The sequence below is a fragment of the Musca autumnalis genome, unplaced genomic scaffold (genome assembly GCF_047663935.1).
Source record: "Musca autumnalis isolate F117 unplaced genomic scaffold, ASM4766393v1 scaffold_1, whole genome shotgun sequence".
In the NCBI taxonomy this organism is placed as follows: domain Eukaryota; kingdom Metazoa; phylum Arthropoda; class Insecta; order Diptera; family Muscidae; genus Musca; species Musca autumnalis.
In genome coordinates this window covers 262,050,859-262,072,999 of record NW_027411644.1, presented here as the reverse complement: position 1 = coordinate 262,072,999, position 22,141 = coordinate 262,050,859, and the positions used below count along the sequence as shown (strand labels likewise).

The 22,141-nt window shown below is 33.8% G+C and overlaps 1 protein-coding gene across 1 annotated transcript; it reads right to left on the bottom strand.

Annotated features, from left to right (window-relative positions):
* Positions 1–631: 631 nt before the first annotated feature.
* Positions 632–21,863, bottom strand: LOC141391471 (prolyl 4-hydroxylase subunit alpha-1). The gene is made up of 8 exons (XM_073964351.1): positions 21,661–21,863; positions 21,440–21,594; positions 12,778–12,931; positions 12,397–12,644; positions 12,070–12,227; positions 11,215–11,742; positions 10,991–11,156; positions 632–675 (listed from the first exon to the last, which is right to left on the bottom strand). Exons 1-8 carry the CDS (start codon positions 21,861–21,863, stop codon positions 647–649), a joined length of 1,641 nt encoding a protein of 546 aa, XP_073820452.1. The 3' UTR covers positions 632–646.
* Positions 21,864–22,141: the final 278 nt, after the last annotated feature.

Sequence of the window (22,141 nt, the reverse complement as noted above, 5' to 3'; positions counted from 1 at the left end):
ACTTTTTTGCTGGGTACCTAACGAATCCATTAAATGAGTTTAGATAGGTATTTCTGTCTCTGTAAGATCTTTGGCTTTTATTTCCAAGTAGATATTAAGTACACAACAACACCTTTGAGATGTATTACATCCTTGTTTACCGTGAACTTTAATCTCTCAAACACTAAACTTTACATACTTATATGTGTACGTATGTATGTACTTACATACATAAATCGTTTGTACAGCATTTTGGTTGCGGAGAGTAATGGACAATGTCAGCTTAATAGTAATAATAATATAATAAATGTAAATTTATTGACTTTGAAATAAATTTTCGACAGCGTTTATTATCCCCTTGACATTTTGAAAATTATACACCAACGCATATTGTAAAGATGGTAGCTTTAAGCGTTATCAACTTAATGTTGCCGCTAATTGATGGCTAACGTCACATAAAACTGACAATTGCTTTGGACAGTTTGTGTCATAAATAATTGTGGCTTTTAACGTCTGGGTTTGGGTTTCAATATTTGTTTTTCTTTTATTATTTAAAAACGTCTTATATCCAAAGTTGTCTTAAATGTAGAAATATCTATAATCTAATATTTGAAGTTAATCAATGGTGTTGAAATTGTGATACTTTTCATCTCTCCTCCACCCATCCTCAGAGTTGTCTTATAAAGTTGGTAGCAGCTGTAAATAAAGAAAATGTTAACATCATTTGGATTAGTAATTGTTAAATAAATAAGGATGGACATGGTTAAAAGAGTATTTTGTAGTTACATTTTTTGTTTGTGAAGATGACGTGAATATTGTCGTGGGGAAAATACATATAATAACACCAAGTGTTACCTCATTAGTAGACATCGGATTTTAGCATGTTTTTTATTTCTTATCCGATTGGACTCAAATTTTGGATCTAGACGTTTTGAGGGTCAATTTTTCGATATTTGGGGTCATATCAAAAATATGCAAAAAATATGCAAAAAATATGCAAAATATATGCAAAAAATATGCAAAATATATGCAAAAAATATGCAAAATATGCAAAAAATATGCTAAATATGCAAGTGTTTTTTTGACAAAAATCGTCAATTAAATTTGGAAAATCATCAAAAAAGCATTCTAAATTAAGTTTTTTGACGTTTAACATAGTTTTTTGCAGATTATTATGTTATTGAGACTCTCCAGATATTCCGCCACAGCAATAAATCTAGACTAACAAGACTTAAATCAGTTTTCACAAGGTGAGAAAATGTCAAAAAACCCAGCATTCCTATTACAACATAATTTGTAATTTCCTTTACAAATGTAGACAGATAATGGAACAATTTCAAAAACTCAATCAGAAATGTCAAAATCAACGTGTCCAAATATGGTGATAGTTTCTAATCGGCCAAAATTGTCTAGCAGAAAAACAAAGGAGCTAGAGTTAGTCATCGCTATTTTTGTTTAGATAAAAGCGCAATTTTTTCTAGTTTTTGGAAAAGGGTTCGTTTTTTAGCGCAAAATGGGAAAAAGTACTAAAATACCATTTACGATTCCAGGTTCTCGAATATAACTATAATTAGAAGTATACGGTTTGAATATCTACATATTAGATTTGAATATATTTTATAGTGTTTAGTCCTTTATTCAGTATATACAGACATAAATTAGCAATTTTTGTTCTTTGTGGTCAAAAAGCTTCTTTGGAAAAATCCTCTAACTGCCGCTTTAATATTGATGACATGGTGTTAGTTTAATGCACTAAAAATACATAATTTTATAATATCGATATATTCCAATTCTGCATTAAGCGGTTGGATGCGTACAATAAACAACCGCTTAATGCAGAATTGGAAAATGTTCACTCCTCGGCGAAAAGTAATGCATTATTGTTATACCCATCCACGATGAATAATAAGCAAAATGAAGAACGCCCAATGATTAGTGCAAAATGACATCACTTAGAAAAACCACACAATAGAGTGGTAGTGGTAAAATAAGTCAAAAACCTTGGAATTGTCTTTAAAATGGCAAAACCACTCACATATTTCTGCTAGAAAAGTATTTGGAATACTAAAAAAATATAGTTCATTCATTCCTGCTACAGGAAAACAATTTTGATAACACAGTCGAAAAGTCATAACCCTTTTGTATACACAATTGTTTAATTTATACCTGTCCGTGTACTCGATAATTTGTACTAATTATTACCAATGCTTCGAATTTTGACAGTTGTTTAATGGAGAAGTTGGTAAAAAATTGTTTCAGCAACATTTAGTAAAAATTATCGAGTACAAGGACAAACCTTTCATGACACATTAGTCTTGTTGTATAGGATATGAATAAATATATTAAGAAAAATATTCGCCGCAATATTGTCATTAAAGTTGCCAAATTCACTATACACCTAAAAAGCAAAGATTTCAAGGAATATTAATTTACAAAACGATGAAATTCCACATCTGTCTCTAGGTTTGCTTATGGGTACTTTACACGATATGTTTTTTACATATGGGTTTTCACTTTGCATATACATTTTGTATTTAAAAAGTGACAATCCATATGTTAAAAACATATCGTGTAAAGTACCCATACATCCTGATGTAAACTTTAAAAACGCTAGAAATATGGCGCTACTTTCACAATCTGATTGGTTTTTTCTTATTCTTTTTCCGGATTGTCGAGTAGAAAAATCTCACTATTTTGTACCCGTAGAGCACTATCATTTTAGTGTTCGTTATTAGCAATTACAATTTAAAAAAGTATTATTATATAACTTCCACGAGTGATTTAATCATATAAAATTATTTATTTTCCTTACAATTCGTCAATCCGAACAATTTGATAATTCGGACACCGCCGAAACCTGTGGTGTATGGATTATTAATCCGAATGTACTGTATATATGGGAGCAATATCCAAATCTGAATCGATTCTTACCAAAATAGGGATCGCCCTAGGGCCTAAAAATCTCCAATTTTTATGCGAATTGGTCTATAAATGTGCTTTGTTTTCAAAAAGACATGGCCAGATGGATAAGTGCGAATCTATGCAGATCATCAAAAGGAACTGTGGGTCTATTTCGTTTCATTTTGCATTTTGCAAACTCATTCACTAAGACATAGTACCCTTAGGGTATTAAAATATAGCTATCATTGCAATCATGAATAAAAATTCCGTGCAGAATTTGTTTCCTTTCCCCAATTTACAATTTTTGATTTCCATATTTATGCCCAAAAAGGGAATATTTTTGTCGATTCGACTAGAATACGCCATAATGAAGCGAATCTAGTAGTTTTCAATTTTTAACAAATATTGATTTTAAAAGAATTTCACTTTTTAAAATTATTTTCCGTGTGGAAAATTCAGAGGGAAATATTTATGATGGCACCGTATATATTTTTTATATGCTTTTAATAAAATATGAAAGATTTATGTAATATTCAATATTTTCTTAGTCTTAATTTCTAGCTCATTTGTTATTCTGTCAGACAATTTTGGCCGAGCAGAAACTATCAACATATTTGAATACGTACATTTTGACAATTCTGATTGAGTTTTTGGACAAATTTGTATTAGAAAGCAACTTATGTTGTAATAAGAAGGCTGGGTTATAAGAATTTTTTCAGTCTTCTAGTCCAGATTTATTGCTGTGGCGGAATAATAATTAATAACATGATAATCTGCTAAGAAATCGACGTTTAACGGCAATAAACTTAATTTAGAACACTTTTTGATGACTTTCCAAATTTAATTTGATGATTTTTGTCAAAAAAATTACTTGCATATTTTGCATATTTTTTGCATATTCTGCATATTTTTTGCATATTTTGCATATTTTTTGCATATTTTTTGCATATTTTGTGCATATGCAAAATATGCACATATGCAAAAAAATAAAAAATATGAGCCTGTCATTGCATTCAGTTTTCTTCAAAACGAATTTTGGTCCAATCAGAATTTTCGTATCTTTATTAATAAAAAATATGCAAATATGCAAAATCCGATGTCTACTCATTAGGTATGTATTTCTAACTGCCATAGTTTAGTTAAAATGTATAAACATGGAAGAAAAGGAATATACGTGTATAATAAAAAGTCAAAGCAAGAGTATTTCTTTGAACATAGTTAACGATTGTGACAAAATATTACCGAACAGTGGAACAAATGCCTAAGGTGTCATGTTAAATCCGAAAGAGAATTTTAATCATGATATTCAAAATAATTGACGGGCGACATGGAAGATGAATGATACCAACGATCCCGACCGGCTTTAACTTTGCAAGGCCAAGGATTTATCTTTCTCTTTCATCTCAGGTGGACAATGGCCTACTGGTTTTGCATCATTTCTGGTAAAAAAAAATTCAAACGTAGTTACCCTTTGTCTTTTATTCTTTTAATGGAAATGACGCAAAACATCACTCGAACGTTTTGTGTGTGGATTTATAGTTTGTCGAAGGTTAAAACATTTGGTCTTTAGTTTTACCCCGATGGAATTTTTCAACAAATGTTTTATTTGCGATCATGCCCGCACGGGAAATAAGGACGAGCTGACCAAATGTGTGCACATTGTACGAGCGTATAGACATATGGCCAGTGTCTACACCGTAAGGCGTGGAATGAGTTTGAGAGATTTAAGCATGTCGGCAGAAAATGGTAGGTGAGAAACGTCTTTTCCTCAGAGAATGGAAAAGCTGGAGTCTGGAAAAATAGATATGTACAGCAGCCAAAATGGGTGTCACCCTCGTCAAACAAAAATAAAACTTTACTAATCACTGATACTACCCGTAGTTCCGAAGACAGGGTACTTGCGCCAGCAGATAAGGCAGTGTGTTTGAGAGAAATTTCGAATGATCACGAGCTGTATCGGCAATACAACGACATTAATATAGTAAACGAGAGGAGATACAACGAATGCTTTAGCCAGGCGATGGCATAAGAATAAACGACGACGAAATACGGGCCGCATGGCAGTACACACAAAACTGGCAGGTCAAGGCTTTGATGGAGTCAAGAAGTGAACTACTTAAGTTAAAAACACAATATCCCAATTTGGAAACGAAAAGCTGAGATATAACAAGTAAGAACGGCGTTATGAAAGCACTAAAGTACATACATATATCCCAACTGATAACACTATGCAACACTGGAAATGCAAACAACTTCTAGTATACATTTTTTGAAAGTATTGAGACTATAAAAACTCAAGTTAAGTTATGTGTTGTCAGATCCAGTTCGGATTTTATGACTTCATCTAAACCGGGCCAAAACGACATTTTTTGACCTTGCTGTCTTTAGCAATATTGTAGCCCTAAAGTAGTAGAACATATCTGATGAACAAACTACAAAAGACAAATCGGGCATCAGAATCGATAAAATATAGAATATTTTACATAAATTTTGGAATTGTGGTCGGTATCAGCTAAAGTGTTCGGAGTTAAACCAAGTAACTTGTTGCAAAAATCTTCCAAATAATTTTCTCAGCAATTCTTCTGAACATTTTAATATGCTTATTTCATGTTATTTCGGTGGTATGTTGTATTATATGTTTTGCAACACTTGTGTCAAACACAGTTCACACGAACAGTTTATACTTGCATTTCATATTTCACCACATTACTGACATATTTATTAAATTGTCGTTAAAAAAATATACTTACAACAATGGCATGTTCTGAAGAGTTGTGTGTAACATTCCAAGGAATATATTTCATTTTCAGATATATTATAAAACATGAGACAGTTAATGTAGTTTTTCGAATTCATTATTTCTCCAAATATTTTATCCTTCCCTTATCTACAAATTTGCTTCAGAGGTCAGAAGAAGATTCGCATAGGTTTCAGAGATTTAAAAAGAGAATTGCTTTAAAAAGTCTATATTTAACCATTTTTAGATAGGCCCGTAAAATTCAAGCTGGATCTGACAAAAAAAAAATCTTCAGTTCAAATTGTTTGCCTAAGACTACCTTAAAAATGTTGCACAGTACTCCCTTCAAAACAGCTCGTATGGGGCGACATTTTTGTTCTTTCCAAAATGGACCAATAGATACAATTTTCCAAATTGGGCGAAATACATAAAGTTGGGCAATGCCGACTAGACCTAAACCTGGCTATTCTGGATTTGGATAGGTAAAGAACATCGGGAACTAGAGCTGGCAAACCATCGATATTCCCAACATTAGATATTTTCGATATAATGTTTTAAAATATCGATTACTATCGATATTATCGTTAAGTTGTCATCACCATTAATTTGGAAATGAAAATGGCGGAAATGTCAATGATTTTCTTGAAATTTTGCACAAGTTGTTCACAGAAATGTGAGGGAGAATAAACAATTGCTTTTATTTTATAAAAAAATGCATTTTACTTTACCGAAAAATGTGTACGTGTGACTACGGGCTTACTTTCTCACACACACATAACCGAAAAGTAGCGGAATTTCTATTTATTTCAATGAATTTCAGGTTAAGGGTTTTTATTCCGATAATATCGATAGGTAAAACTATCTATCGATATTGAATTTTTAAATAACAATCGATATTATCGATAGTGCCATCAATTTTTTGCCAGCTTTATCGGGAACACCGTTCTATGGATACTGTTTAAACGTTCGATGTGATATTGAGCACACAGCCTTCAAAATACCAAATATCGCGAAGTACCGTTCTATGGGGGCTATATAAAGACGTGGACCTATGCCAACAAATATCAGGAGGAAAGCTTTATACCCAGAACGAAGACTAAGTACCAACTATCAGCTTGGTGTTTCGGTGTTATAATGAGGCGAAAACCTTCAAAATACCGAAAATTGGGATGTACCGTTCTATGGGGGTACATCAAAACGTGGACTGATACCGGTAATATTCTGGGGAAAAGTTTTTTAGCCCAAGACAAAATACCAAATTTCAGCCAATTTCAAAATCGGGATGTACCGTTCTATCAAAACGTGGACCTATACCTATATAGTCACTTCGGTGAAAAAATGAGGCTAAAGCCTTCAAAATACCGAAAATCGGGACGTACCGTTTTATGGGGGCTATATAAAGACGTTGACCAATACCGACCAATTACAGATGGAAAGTTTTATACCCTCAACGAAGACAGTCATTTCGGTGTTATAATGAGACTAAAACCTTCACAATACCGAAAATTGGGACGTACCGTTCTATGGGGGGTACATCAAAACGTGAACCGATACCCATAAATTTCTGGAAGAAAGTTTTGCATCCTAAAGGAGTACTAAATACCAAATTTCAGCCATTTTGGTAGGATAATATAGCTAAAACCTTCAAAATATCGAAAATCGGGATATATGGTCCTATGTTTCTTAACCTCTGGAAACACAAAATTCCAAGTTACAACCGATTCTGTGGACAAATGGGACTAATACATTCAAAATATCTTAAAGTGACGCGTACTATTTGGGAGTTATACAAAAACGTGGACCTATGTTTATGAAGGCGTAGCGTCTGGAGACACAAAATACCAATTACAACCAATTCGGTGGTCAAATGGGACACATATCTTAATAATTCCTTAAAACGACGACGCGTCACTTTTTATGGGGGCTATACGAAAGCGTGGACCTACATAGACCGTTTTTAATACCAACAGTCCTACGTACATTCAATAGATTTTACCAAAATTTCATCCACCTACATCAACCCGTTTGGACACTGGAGTGATTTCCACAGACGGACAGACGGACGGACAAGGCTATATCGATATAGAGTTGCACGCTGATCAAGAATATATATGTATAGTTTATAGTGTCTAAAATTATTATTTCGAGTAGTTACAAACGCAATGAGGGGAGGGTATAAAAACAAAGTCCTGAAGTCCCTTGTCGAAACCTTCGTCACCAAATGTAATGCAATAGTTCGGTCTGTGGTAAGGATTGCAGCGACAACGTTGCATCCGAATACTGGTCGCACTGAAAACCACAACAACTTTTTATTGTTTGTATCACTTGGATGTTACCGCAAGAGTCAAGCATATAAGGAGGTATCTTCATGTTCTAGAAAGAGAGAGAGAGAGAGAGATGTCCAACGATACAATAGAGAACACCGGATCAGCCAGCCTATCAAGCAGGTTTGATTAGCATTCACGCAGTTGCCATAAACGGCTATCGTATAAATGCGGTCCTCGGAGTACATCCCCCATCTACTGCAGCTTAAGAACGTCTCAATTCCTATAGGGCAAGGATTGATGACACCGTGCAAAACATCTGCCCCGCATTCGGTACTGTCCCGCACGTCAAACTGCACCTTCTTAACTGCCCTGTCAAACATATTCAACAAACCCTAGTATCTTTGTGGTTGGGCCACATTTCTAGACTTGGAGATATAGCCAGGGTCAGATTAAGCAGGAAAACGAACATACAAACGTATCGGATGCTGTTTCAACAGCAACATAATGTGGTTTATTTATTTAAAAATACAATTTCTCGAAAATATCAGACGAAATGAACAGATTAAGTCACTATGCCATTCGAATCTATCTATGATATTTACTGGACAGTCCAGTATCCGCAACCTATGTATGCGCCTGCCCATTAGCACTTAAGTGCCTGTTGGACGGAATGCAGCCAGGTCAGGAAAGTAGCCTTTATTTCCGGTATGCAATATGAAGATCATATTACTTCCCCCGATGGCGTAACTACAGCTTAAAGTACTCAAAATACCCAATTTTTACAAGGTCCGTTGCATCTTTTACTTCTATATATCGTCACCTGAAATGCCCAAAGGCGTAACCCCCAAAGGGTTACGTTGAGGGTTACGACTTTGGGCATTTCAGGTGACGATATATAAAATAGAAACAAGTTTGTACGTTTGTTTGTTTGTAATTTATGGACACGAAAACCCCTTAACCGATCTTCCTGAAAATTTGAGGTTATATAACAATATCGCCTGAAAGTTAAATAGGCTATAGAATTTTTTAAATTCCGCGTCGATCTTAAGGTATAGCCTCAGGATCGGAGGTACCTCCAAAAATGTACATTTTGCATGCTGATATCTAACGAACGGTTACAGATACAGCCAAATTTGGAATAAGTAACGAAATTTGGTCAAGAAATAAATTTGCCAAACTATATTGAAATCGGTTCAGATATACAGTATAATCTCGATAATCCGGACACTCGTTAATTCGGACAACGCGGTAATCCGGACACTAGAATTTTTTACATTGTAGACTCGGTAATCCGGACATCTCATATTTTTCGTACCTCGATAATCCGGACATCAACATTTCTTCCTCTCTTGAACATTAGATCCTTATTTATTTCATTGACGTTTTCGTTCTTAGCAATAGCAGTTGGTGTATAAATAAGAAAAATTAGGTTTTTCAAAGTTTTGGGTCCACATCACGTCTTTCTGGCTAGCCACTGTTGACTCAGTTATACAGTCAATATGGAATTAACTATTGAATCTATCGAATGATTTTTCTAGCCTTCAAATATCGATGGCTGAATATGATAATCAACAGTATTTTAAACCTAGTGTTGGGTAGTCTAGTTCCCTTAAAAGGTATTAGTTCATTAGGCCTCCGATTGGTGAAAAAGTCGCTTGGAACTGTGTAATGTATTCCAATCATATTTTATCTAGATATATTTAAAATACTTTAAGCGTTGAGATTAATAGCGAAGATTTAAGATTTTTTAGATTCTCTAACTCATTTTTTGAGTTACCGACTAAAATGGCTATAATTAAAACGCAAAATTATGAATTTGGCATTTGGGGTTCCCAATGGTACAGAAACTTCCCTACCAAAAATTGTGGGCATAGTTTCAGGTTTTGGTATAGCCCCCATATAGCGGTACCACCCGACTTCAAGTGTTTTAAGGATTTTATCTTAATTTTTAGGCTGAATTGGCTGAAACTAGGCATTTGGAGTTCCCAATGGTACGGAAACTTCTCCAACAAAAATTCTGGACATAGGTCCAGCTTTTGGTATAGCCCCCCATATAGCGGCACCACCCGATTTCAAGTGTTTTAATGATTTTATCTTCATTTTTAGGCCGAATTGATTGTAACTTGCCATTTGGATTTCCCAATAGTACAGAAACATCTCCAACAACAATTGTGGACATAGGTCCAGGTTTTGGTATAGTCCCCATATAGCGGTGCCACCCGATTTCAACTGTTTTAAGGATTTTATCTTCCTTTTTAGGCCGTATTGGCTGTATCTTGGCATTTGGAGTACTCAATGGTACAGAAACTTCCCCACCAAAAATTGTGGTATAGCCCCTATAAACCGGACCACCCGATTTTAGACATTTTAAACTTGTATCTACATTTTCGGCCTAAATTGGCTGTAATTTGGTTATAAGGTTCTCAGAGGCAAACAAATTTATTTACTAAAAAGTTAAAAATAAAAAATAGTTAACAAAAATTAAATTACAGTGTTTTATTTATAAATGCACTGAAAACTAGAAAATAATTTTTCGCTTAGATTCAATATGTACATATATTCTTTTTCTTGATGGAATCTCTCAAATAAAACGCTTGCATTTAAATTCACAATGGTGACAAAATTAAATGTCAAGCGTGTTATTTGAGAGATTCCATCATGAAAAAGAATATACAAATTGACGCTAAGCGAACAGTTATTTTCTAGTTTTCAGTGTATTTATAAATAAAACACTGTAACTTAACTTTTTTTAATTATTTATTATGTACTTGATAAATATTCACTATAATTTAAAATATTCGTGCCAAAAAACCAACAAAAATATTTGTTTGTATCTGAGAATAACGAAATTCTAGGTAAAAATCGTAAAAACCGATGTTGATCCTTATCTCAAAACCAAGAGCGGATGGAGAAAAACCGCGACCGGATTCGAAAATAACCCGCCGATTCCAGTTAGAAACACAAAAAACTTCGAATGAAACAAAAGTCGTGTTGATCAGTGTAATCAATTAAGTAACAGAAAATAGAATCTGCTTCAATGTCCCCTGATGTTCGATATTAGATGTTTTTAAAGTTCTCACCTTCTTACTTTTAATAGAATACTTACTTATTTGTGTGCCACTTATAACGGGGCAAATATGGTATTTTGAACGATAGTCCTCTGAGCCAAACTCATTCAATGTTGACCAATAAAGTAACGATCCTTCGGGCAAATTAACACTCAATTGAAGTTGAGGGAATGTAACGGAGCCACCCATTTGTGGTTGTTGTAACTAAAAAAATGTTATTTATGAAATTCTAGCAAAATATATTGAAATCTTTAATATTTACATGAAACATTACTCCAGCATATCTTTTCGTTTTGCTTTCCTTTTGCACTGCTGTCTGTTCTACTTCCATAATATTCTCGAAATTGTACAAATCCAGACGCCAATTTTGTGCATTCGACGCATCACGACTTTCATGACCAATGACAAAATGCAATTTTTCATTGAGTTGACGCATTTTTTTCAAACCAATATTTGTCAATTGTAACATGCCATCATCAGCAGCATCATATCTACTGGAATCCCCCTCCTCCTCCTTTTCAACGAGGAACTCCTTTAATCCTTCCAATTGCTTGCCACTCACTGCCTGGTGATAGATGACAATGAATGGATCGACATTTAAAATTTCCACTTTTAGTGGCTGTAACAACAACCATTTTGAATTGTATGTAACCAGAGAGCATCGAGGAATGTGGGCTGTTGTTGTTGTTTCCAATTGCACAGTATGGATTTGCTGTTGCTGTTGGGTGTTGGTTGCCTCCCGGCAAATTTCCTCTATCATCAGTTCTTCGTCAGTTTTCTTGATTGCAATCTGTGTTGTGTAGTGGCAATGGAAAATGTAGTAGAAGTGGGGAATTGGAGAACAAAAAAAATGCAACAAAGCATTACAAAGGGAAATTGAAGATTTGAAAATGGAAAACAATATTTAAGGGGCAAAAATAAAAAAAAACACTTTGTATGGTTGAAAATCTTGGTCATTGTTACAAACGTAAAATACTTTTTTTGGAAAGGACTGACTGAACTTGTTCCTAATTCAAACACTAATTATTTGCTATGTAATTATTCCCAATTTGTTTCAGTGTTCCGCTGACCAATATAAATTAGCCTTTTCCACGAAACCAATATTTATTGTACAAACCTTTTTATCTGCTTCTTTGGTGGCCTTCTCCTTTAACAAGTTCTTCTTTTGGTTTTCCATATCTGCTTTAATTAATTTCACAGCTTTTAGCACATTTTTCTGATTTGGGTTGAATTGTAACATTTCACCGGCGATTTGAAGAGCTTTTTCTAAATTGCCTATTAGAACATAATAAAAAAACATTATAAATAAGTCTTTAAAAGCAATTGTTGCAATAAATACAACAATAATTTAATTGCAAAATTTAATTTTATTAATTTTATTATTTTATTCACCAAAAGTCCCTAAAATTGTATTTCAACTACCTCTGGCCATTCAATTACTTACCTGCTTTATATTCCACATTCAATAGAGCTCTTAAAACCTCCAAACGAGCTTTAACATTGAATTCATTCAGATTCTTTGTAGCGGATCCCAAGATTTCAGCTTCAGTTGAATTTTGTTGTTGTTGTTGGTGTCCAACAATTGGTATCTTTTCTAAAGCTGTTTCCATCCAATATTTTGCATAGGATTGATAACCATTCTTGCCTGACTTAAGGCCAAGTTCTAAGCAATCACTCCAGGACATTTCTGAGCTAGATGTAGTTGTTTGTGGTGGTGTGTGTAAAATTTGATGAATAACATTATTGCCGCCATTTGTGTTAATTTTCAATTTACAATTTCTTAGAAGCAATTTGCATTGTAAATACTTCCAAAAAGTCTACTTACCCCATTTTAATGCCATTTACTTCACCCACAGACAAACGTTGTGGTTCCAATTTGAACATATCCTGAATACGCAATAAGCCAAGCAAAGCAGATTCGTAATCATCGTCAGTGGGAAAGGTAAGTTCGTGACTTTGAGTTATGTTTTTGGTCAAGTCTGAAAAGAAATATAAAATATAACATTATTTTTCTATTGTATCATAAAAAAATATTTGAGTCATTGAAATGATTATTTTTTTACCAAAGGTAACAAAACAAGCAAAATGTATTGTGCAATAACTATGGATGTAGCAAAAACATCTGAGTGCTTATTATTCTTCAGAGAAATATTAAAAATAAAAAAAGTATTCAATGAAAAAAGTCCTTGGAAAAAATGTTATACCATCCACCATAAAAAAATCTTAATTAAAATGGAATAATTAGTTTTCTTTTACAATTTTAGGTAGCAACATTTTTCGATCATAATCTAAAACAAGTAAAAAAGTATCAGTCGGCTTTGCCGACAGAGATACACTACACCCCGGTTAACTACCTTTCATAAAATTCCAAAAAATTGGGGTAGTTATGCGGGATGGCAGTTACGAAAATCTCGTATATCTTCCTCATGTGGGTAGTTACAAAAATCTTATCTCAATCTTACAAAAAATGACAACAATTAGAAAACAATAATTCAAAAAAAAAATAAACAAATAAATAAAACCAAGTCTAATAGTATACTGTAACTTATATTATTTAGTCAATAGGAAATTTATTCATCTGTGATCATAACACCATAACATAACACTGGACATCTTCATCACAATTCACGCAGTCATCGAAATCGATTGTTTCAGAAATTTACCATTGCGGGTAATAAACCGAGAAAAGTATTAATAAATGTTGTTTTTTGGAAAATATTTGACAGGTAAATATCCGAATTGGGGGTACTTACAGAAAAGTAACAGGACAGTTTGAACACATTTATATGAACAACCTTTGGGGATTTAGATTATGAGGCGATTAAACGGGAAAGGTAGTTAAGCAGAGAGGTAAATAACCGGGGTGAAGTGTATACCCTCAGCCTCTGTGGATTGAAATACTTTTCAAAAAAAAAAAAACTTATGTATTTAGGGTGGTTTTCGCATGAACCGACAAATGTATGGATAGGATTAAAGCTCAAAAATTTGCGGCGATATCGATAGATAGAGCTTTTTAGCACACTAGCCTACGAAAAACATAATATCGCTATAAACAGGGCCTATAGGAAAACCTTTGGTAAAAATGTCCAAAGGATCCTCGAACAGACAGTTAATGTTGAACATTTGTGTGGCAAAATACCCCTCAGTAATGATGGTTACATTTTCTGAGTAGTTCAGCAATCACAAACTTCTCCACGTGTGGTGTCTTGGGACACGTCGTTCGGACTCGGCGATAAACAGTAGATCCCTTCTCATTGAGCTAGTATGAATCGGGTTGCACTCATTCATATGACAGAAGCCTCCCTTGTCCCTACTGGGATGTTTGTGGAACAATTATGTATATCATTATACATTTGTAATAAAAGTTCCAAAATTGGAAAATTGACATTGGTAGCCCCTTCTGGTACATCTATAAATTTTCTAAGAATATCAGATTCCTTTTTGGAATACACCTAATATAAATAAATATATAAGCCGCTGTAAATATTGCCAATTACAATGCAATATCCATATCTGACCGTGAAATTTTCGACAGACGGACACTGCTCCAATTTTATTGAACACTACAAATACTATATACAAATTTTCAAATGGAACATTGTGAGTTTATTGAAGATCTATAGTCCAAAAAAAGTGCACTTGTACCATACATATGCTTGGAAATACACACGATTTTGTGATTTTTAGGGTATTTCGAAAATAGTTAATTGTGTATATATATTGTAATATTCAAAAAAGTTTTACAATCGTTGAAGTTGAGGTTCACCATTTAATAAGTCGCGAACCGTTACTATATTTTAAAAAATATGAATATAGAAGCATTGTTGCGTTTTTTTTTATTGAAAAATAACTGCGGTGGAGAATATCCACAAACAAGAAACAAGGGAACTGATGAGATCCAGTGGGGTGGATCGACACTATAGTATTCCCTGCCTTACCCCTTGGCGAACAATGCCAAATCTTTTCCACTAATAAAATAGTTGTTTTAAAATATTAAAACAACAACAATGGGATTAAGCCAGACTATTTTGAAATAAAAATAGGTAAAAAAACTTTTTAAGTTAAACGGTTTTATGTTAAACATACATTGCAATGTTTAAGATAAATGTACTAAAAACCAAAAAATAATAAAATAGATACAGTCGTGGGAATTATAAACATATGCATAGACTAGACTAAAATAAAACCGTGGGGCACGTCAATTGTCTACAAATTATCGACTTAATGTGCGATAGAAGAATCGTTTAATTCGTCGTTAGGCAGTTGGCCCGTAGACGGTGAGGAAATTACTTACTATTTTCTTGCTCATGGAAATTCCAATAGTTATACACTCCATGTAAATAAAAGAGATGTTTCAACTAGTTTATCGTTGGACATTCACACTGCTGGCTGGCGAGGAATCGTTTCACTGCTCGTAGTTTGTCTTTAATCGACAAAGTACTACTCGCTCACCACTATGAAACCCTAAAACTCGCTTATAATCGAGCTTGCTAGCTTGTTTCCTCATTCTAGCCCTACTTATCACACGTCCATCGTTGTCGGTTGAACATCTGCCTAATTATAGAGTAACATTACAAAACAAACATTTTAATCAACGATTGTAGACAATTGACGTGCCCCACGGTTTTATTTTAGTCTAGTCTATGCATATGTTTATAATTCCCACGACTGTATCTATTTTATTATTTTTTGGTTTTTAGTACATTTATCTTAAACATTGCAATGTATGTTTAACATAAAACCGTTTAACTTAAAAAGTTTTTTTACCTATTTTTATTTTCTAGTTTTTATTTCACATTCTGTTTAATTAATTTAGTGCTTCATTATTGCAAGGTTTCTTGCCCGTTAGTTTATTGCAGTCCAACTGTACCGCTAAAGACGTACCGCTAACGACGTATCATTTTTAGCCACCCTATCGCCACACAGTCCTCAACACGATAAAAAATCTTGACTTGGGTGGTGGATTCAGGCTGGATTAATCAGATACCTAAATTACAGATTCAATTTCTAAATTTAAATCTTAATTATACGCCATTTAGTGGCTGCGCCCATCTTAAATATTGAGGTTGTATAGTGCACTGTATTATTCTTGTCAAACCCTTTTATTTGATACCCATATTGGTGGGATTGATAAAAAATTGTTATCAGCCATTTGGTAGCGGCGGCCATCTGAGATTTCAATTTTGCATAGTAAATTGTATTCTACTTGTAGAGACCTTTCATTTGATACCCATGTTGATGGAATTGATAAAACCTAAGTTATCCGCCATTTTGCTTGTTGAGCCCTTTCATTTGATACCCATATTGATGGGATTGATAAAACCTACGTTATCCGCCATTTTGTAGCGGCCGCCATCTAGGATTTCAATTTTTTATAGTATATTGTATTCTGCTTGTTGAGCCCTTTCATTTGATACCCATATTGATGGGATTGATAAAACCTACGTTATCCGCCATTTTGTAGCGGCCGCCATCTAGGATTTAAATTTTTTTATTGTATATTGTATTCTGCTTGTTGAGCCCTTTCATTTGATACCCATATTGATGGGATTGATAAAACCAACGTTATCCGCCATTTTGTAGCGGCGACCATCTTGAATTTATAATGATAATGAATAAACATTATTGTATTGTCACCAAACGGGGTGAGCTAAATAAAACCATTTAAAAACAAAATTGCAAACGCTATCCCAATAAAAAAAATAATAAAAAAAACCCCACAATGCTTCTAATTGAAGACACTGGCACGACGTGTGTTGTTTTTGCTGTAAAGCAGACCAACCAAATTTTTGGTGTGTGCATTCGTTGAAATTCGACGACACATACTAGTGGAAGAGGTTTGAATTGTTTTCGCAGACACATTCGTCGGAGTTGTATGATGTTGCCAAGGAAAAACTTCTCATTGAACTTTTTTCTTTGCTTACCTTTATACTTCGAGCTGACGATTGATGTTTGGGTATAAAAAGTTTCTTGTTGAAGAAGTTATTGAAAAATAACTTCGGTGGAGAATATCCACAAACAAGAAACAAGGGAACTGATGAGATCCAGTGGCGTGGATCGAAACTATAGTATTCCCTGTCTTACCCCTTGATGAACAATGCCAAATCTTTTCCACTAATAAAATAGGTGTTTTAAAATATTAAAACAACAACAAAGGGATTAAGCCAGACTATTTTGAAAAAAACAAAAAAAGAATATATTTATATTAATTGAAGTGTTTTAGCCACGATCTCATAATGGGGACCATAACAAATAATTTTAGTGGAAGCTGCGTTGGTGGTAATATAAAAAAATGGGACAAATGTGTTGAAGTAAACAAGTGTTTTTGTGTTCTTTCTTGATTTCTGGCCAAACCACGCAAAATTCAAACCTGTGCTCAAAAAAGAACTAAAGAATACCCCTTGGGCAACATGGTTCTAGTGTATGACTATTCGATATATACACTGCATCCCCCTAAAATAGATGCTGACACTTTGAAGTTTTGATTTCAGTGTTTTTCGAATTTTTCTTATAATTAGAGGGTGCCACTAGATAATAATCCAAACTAGTTATAGGATTGTAGAACTCGCGATCCCACGTCGTTCGATGTATATCTCATGAGTGTGCTCCGTACAGCTTCCTAGTAATAGGAGTCCAAAGGCGAAAATTTGGTGCGTAAATTTTCTGAAAAAACCTATTTTTTGGCTTTAAAATGTACAACTGTCGCACAGGTACCCCTGAACCCCGCGTGATTTTAGTTTTTTTACGTGCCGGATCTAATAAGCTCTTCCGGGTTCGAATCCATCCACTAAAACGGCGGATATAGATAATCCTTCATACGCGATTATAATATTTGCCAAAAAGGTGTGTCACAAATTACAAAGATTCGGATGTAATATCCCTATTTATCCCAAAATAGAATGTGGTGGCACATCCGCAGTTCTTAACGAATCTGTCTAAAATAATTTATATTGACGTGTTTTAATAGGCGGCCATTGAAATCGGATGCACCTTATAATCATATGCACATCGCGTAATTTTTGCCCACTTGAAGGTTTTTTGATTAGTAAGATGCAACTGATGGCACACTTTGGCCGCGAATGAAACAGGGAAAATCCGTGCATATTGATAGAGATGGACTCCCTGTATACGAAAAGCACATGCACCTCAACTGATTTAAACGGATTCCCGAATTATACGGTTTTTAACGTCTATGTTTTTTTTTATTGTAATTTCAATATTACTCTCTACTTCTTATTTCTATTGCTTATTACAGAAAGCAAATATACTTTCACGATGACTAATTACTTTTCTTGTGGAAGTTTAAGCAAAATACTTAAGGATTTGTATGGAAATTTAGCGAAATAATAGAATAACTCCCAACATTTTTTTTCAAATTTTTCGTATTTAACAAAAAATATATTTTTGAAATAACTTCCAACAATAAGTTTCCGTTCTTTGTTGTTTCTCTAATATGTAAGTTATAAACGCGATCTTTATAATTTTGGTCTCACATTTTTCTACGTGTTGTCTAGATTCTGTACGTATTTTTAAATTATGTTTTTAAAGATTTTTATGGACTCTGAGTTAGAATAAATAAAATCTATCCAAGATTTCTTCAATATTTATTGATTTTCCGCAAATATAAAAATAAATTTAGCAACTATTTTAGCATCTACGGATAGATATCAAATGCTGTTAACGATTCATATATACATGTTCTTATTACAACACAATAGGAATTTTTAAATATTTTTTCTTTATAAGAGAGTAAAACCCCCCATAACTTTTGAGTGCAGCATCAAATTTTGTGAACGCGAACAAATTTGAAACCACGATTGTTTTCGTAACCCATGTATCAAAAATGGCGGATGTGCTCGCCAAAAAATTTTAATTTTTTCTATGGAATTGTAAAGGAAATTTGAAATTTACCATATATTGTGATATCAAAAATATATTTTAAATCAACATAATTGGTATCAATGGAAAGGTCAAGAAATGACCTTTCAAATGTTATATAGGTGGGCGGAATGTATATTCCAGGAATACATACATAAGCTGTATATTAAAGAATTCATAATTTTCACACAAAAGTTGTGGTCCATTTAACCCTCTAAATATTATCTGATCACTATCTCAAATTGCAAGCTTCTTCTTTGTCATATACTCTTACCTTATTTAAAATTTCGAGGCGATCGAACTATTATTGCGACCTACAGAGCAGCTACAAAATCGTATAAAAAATATGTTTTTGGTCCATTTCACCCGCTAAATATTTCACGATCACCACCAATAACAATAGGTGTCTATTCTGGTCTGAACCCGACCTCCATGCAAAATTTTGTGACAATCGGTACATAATTGCGACCTGGAGTTTGATTACAATTTATAATGGACGGGCGGACACACATCTCAAAATCGCTTTATCTCGTCGAGATAAACAAATTGGTATACCACTTTGGGGGTCTAGGACCGATATTTCGCGGTGTTACATGAATTTTTCCCAAAACAAACTTATAATACCTTTTCCACATAGTGGTGTAGGGTATAATAATAACAGTAATCTTAATTCCAAATCTCAGGACTCCAGCAGTATCTGTTCTTGCAATATCAAATTGTACCAAACTTAGTACCACTTAATACTTTTCGTAAACATAAGTATGTACGTATTTCCAAAACCACCTCAATTCTACGATCCAGTACTTTTCGTACACTTGTAGTTCGAATTTCCAAACACTATTTGGTACATCTTTCTAACTCTGCTTCAGTGACCCCTTTTCAAAATTTCTGAATTCAACCTCTTCCCGTTTGCTTAATACAAAGGGTACCATATTCTAGTTCGAATTTCAAAAGATCCGGCCATACACACAAACTATATCAAAACGTGGACCGATATAACCCATTTGCAATACCAAACATCCTAGAAATAATAACAAAGCTCTATCTTAAAAATTGCTTGCTGTATCTTGATTTCAACAGAGGGACGCACAGACGGACATGGTTATATCGACTTAGAATTTTACCCTGATCTTGGATATTTCGATGTGTTACAAACGGAATGAAAAATTAATTATACCCTCCATATTATGGTGGAGGGTATAAAAATGATCCCAGATATCCCTAACTGCACAGTTTAAACATTTGTAAGTTTTGGGTAGGATGTTTTACAAAAGGATTTGGACCGATATAGTCCATATTCGTACTTGAATTAAGTGTGAAATAAATATTATGATGCGCAATTACCCGTCTATGTCAATGATTATCGTTCCCATCAGGCACTTGATCATTGCGGATTTTTTAGAGCTTTTGGACCAGGATGCATGGACTTGCTCACATTACAACATCATATCGCTGTAAACAGGACCACAATAAGTACTTTCGGTAAAAATTTACATACGATCCTCGAGCATGCACGGTAACGGTGAAAATCGATATCGAAGAAATTTAACCTATTACAAAGTAATGTAAACAAAAATAACCGCTTATATTACTTCTCACTAAGTTATGAGTACGGTGGCACAAAACGTGTGTGTTTGTTAAAAAAAAAAAAACAAGAAAGAAGGGTTGGTGGTGCACATGTAAGCGTGGCATAGTGCCCAGCAAAATGTTTGTAGCCAAAGAAGTAGTTAAATCATGAGCGCAAGTGATTCCGGACTACATCTTTTTATGTGAAAGAAGTCATGATTTTTACAAGGGCATGGTGCAGTGAGGATACTGTCTAATTTACTTCTTAAGCACACATTTTGCATTAGTCCTTTGTAGTGAATAAATCACAACAACATTTGATTCAACTACTTCTTTGGCTACAAACAAAGATGTAGTTCGAAATCACTTTTATTATTTTTTGTATACAAATTACTTTTTATGGATGCAAACATATTGCAGTTATTATAATTAACAAAAAACAAATTATGTTCTTTGTCTTTTTAAGTTTTTTTTGCAAAATTTTGAAATTTTTAAAATGTGAAAATTTTATGAAATGGATTTAAATCGGACATTGTCAAAATGTGAAGAACGGACTGCATTTCTCACGACTCTGCGTGGACTGCTTCAAAAAAAGCTATTCAATCACTACTTCACAAGGAACAACTTCAAATAAATTTTGCTGGGTGTTTAATGTGTTCAGCTACAAATTGGAAGTTTGCACGATCAAACCCAGAAGAGAGCGAAATAAAAAAAATATGAAGTGTGTTGAAATTTAAATCAAATTCCATCTCAAGTGTTCTAAAAATGGAACATATGTTTTTCAGCTTATTTTTCAACTTCTAGTGGCCATAGGATAACTTGTTATTCAGTGCGACATGCCCTTGTTAAAATAATTAAGCGTATTGGATTTGACACTATTATATTGTGCTTGTTATTTTACTTACAGTAATTAATAATAATGATCCCGCTAGAAAGTCATATTAACACAAATTAAGTCGACGATGACATATGACATACATTTCCGTTAATTTAACATAAAGATGGGTTTCTTCTTCAAAATTTAATGTTCCGCTAGTACTAACCTTCTGTCTGCAAATATTCCTCTGCATAATCAGTCAAACCTTTCCAATCCGAAGTTATACGTTTCAACATAGTTACCGCATTGATAGGATTATTTAGATAACCTTCACGATTGTCACCAACTTCATCGTAAATATTTTGGATTTCTTGAGTTTTTCTAGAATTAAAAAATAATATTATTATTCTTGACTTTGTTATTTCAATCTCCATCTTTTGCACTTACCTTCTTAAGGTATGAAGTTTTTGTTCTTGTACATCGATGTAATGCCTTAGGCCATCAATTAAAACTTTTTCAGTGTGAAGCAATTCAAGTAGATCATCTTGGCCATTGGTGGCGGCGGTGGTAATCAATTCTCCGTTAACCAAGAAATTCAATTTGAAGAACAGAGCAAACAATACCAACGAGAAAATTTTACAAAAATTCATTTTTTTGTTAGTTATTGCTGTCTACGGGGTTATTGGGTTCTTTCACTTTGCCGATTATTTCGTGTTCTTCGTGTATTATGAATTTGTATTTGCCTGCTTGTCCGCAGGGTTCAATGGACTTTTGATCAGTTTGGGTTGTTTATGTAAAAGTTGTTTTGTTGTTGTCACGAATTTGCCCGCTGGTTATATTTTTGACTAGATGGTCAAGTTCATGGTATTGGTTTGTTTAAAATATTTGAATATTAATGATTATGGTTTAAAAATACGAATTTCAGTTT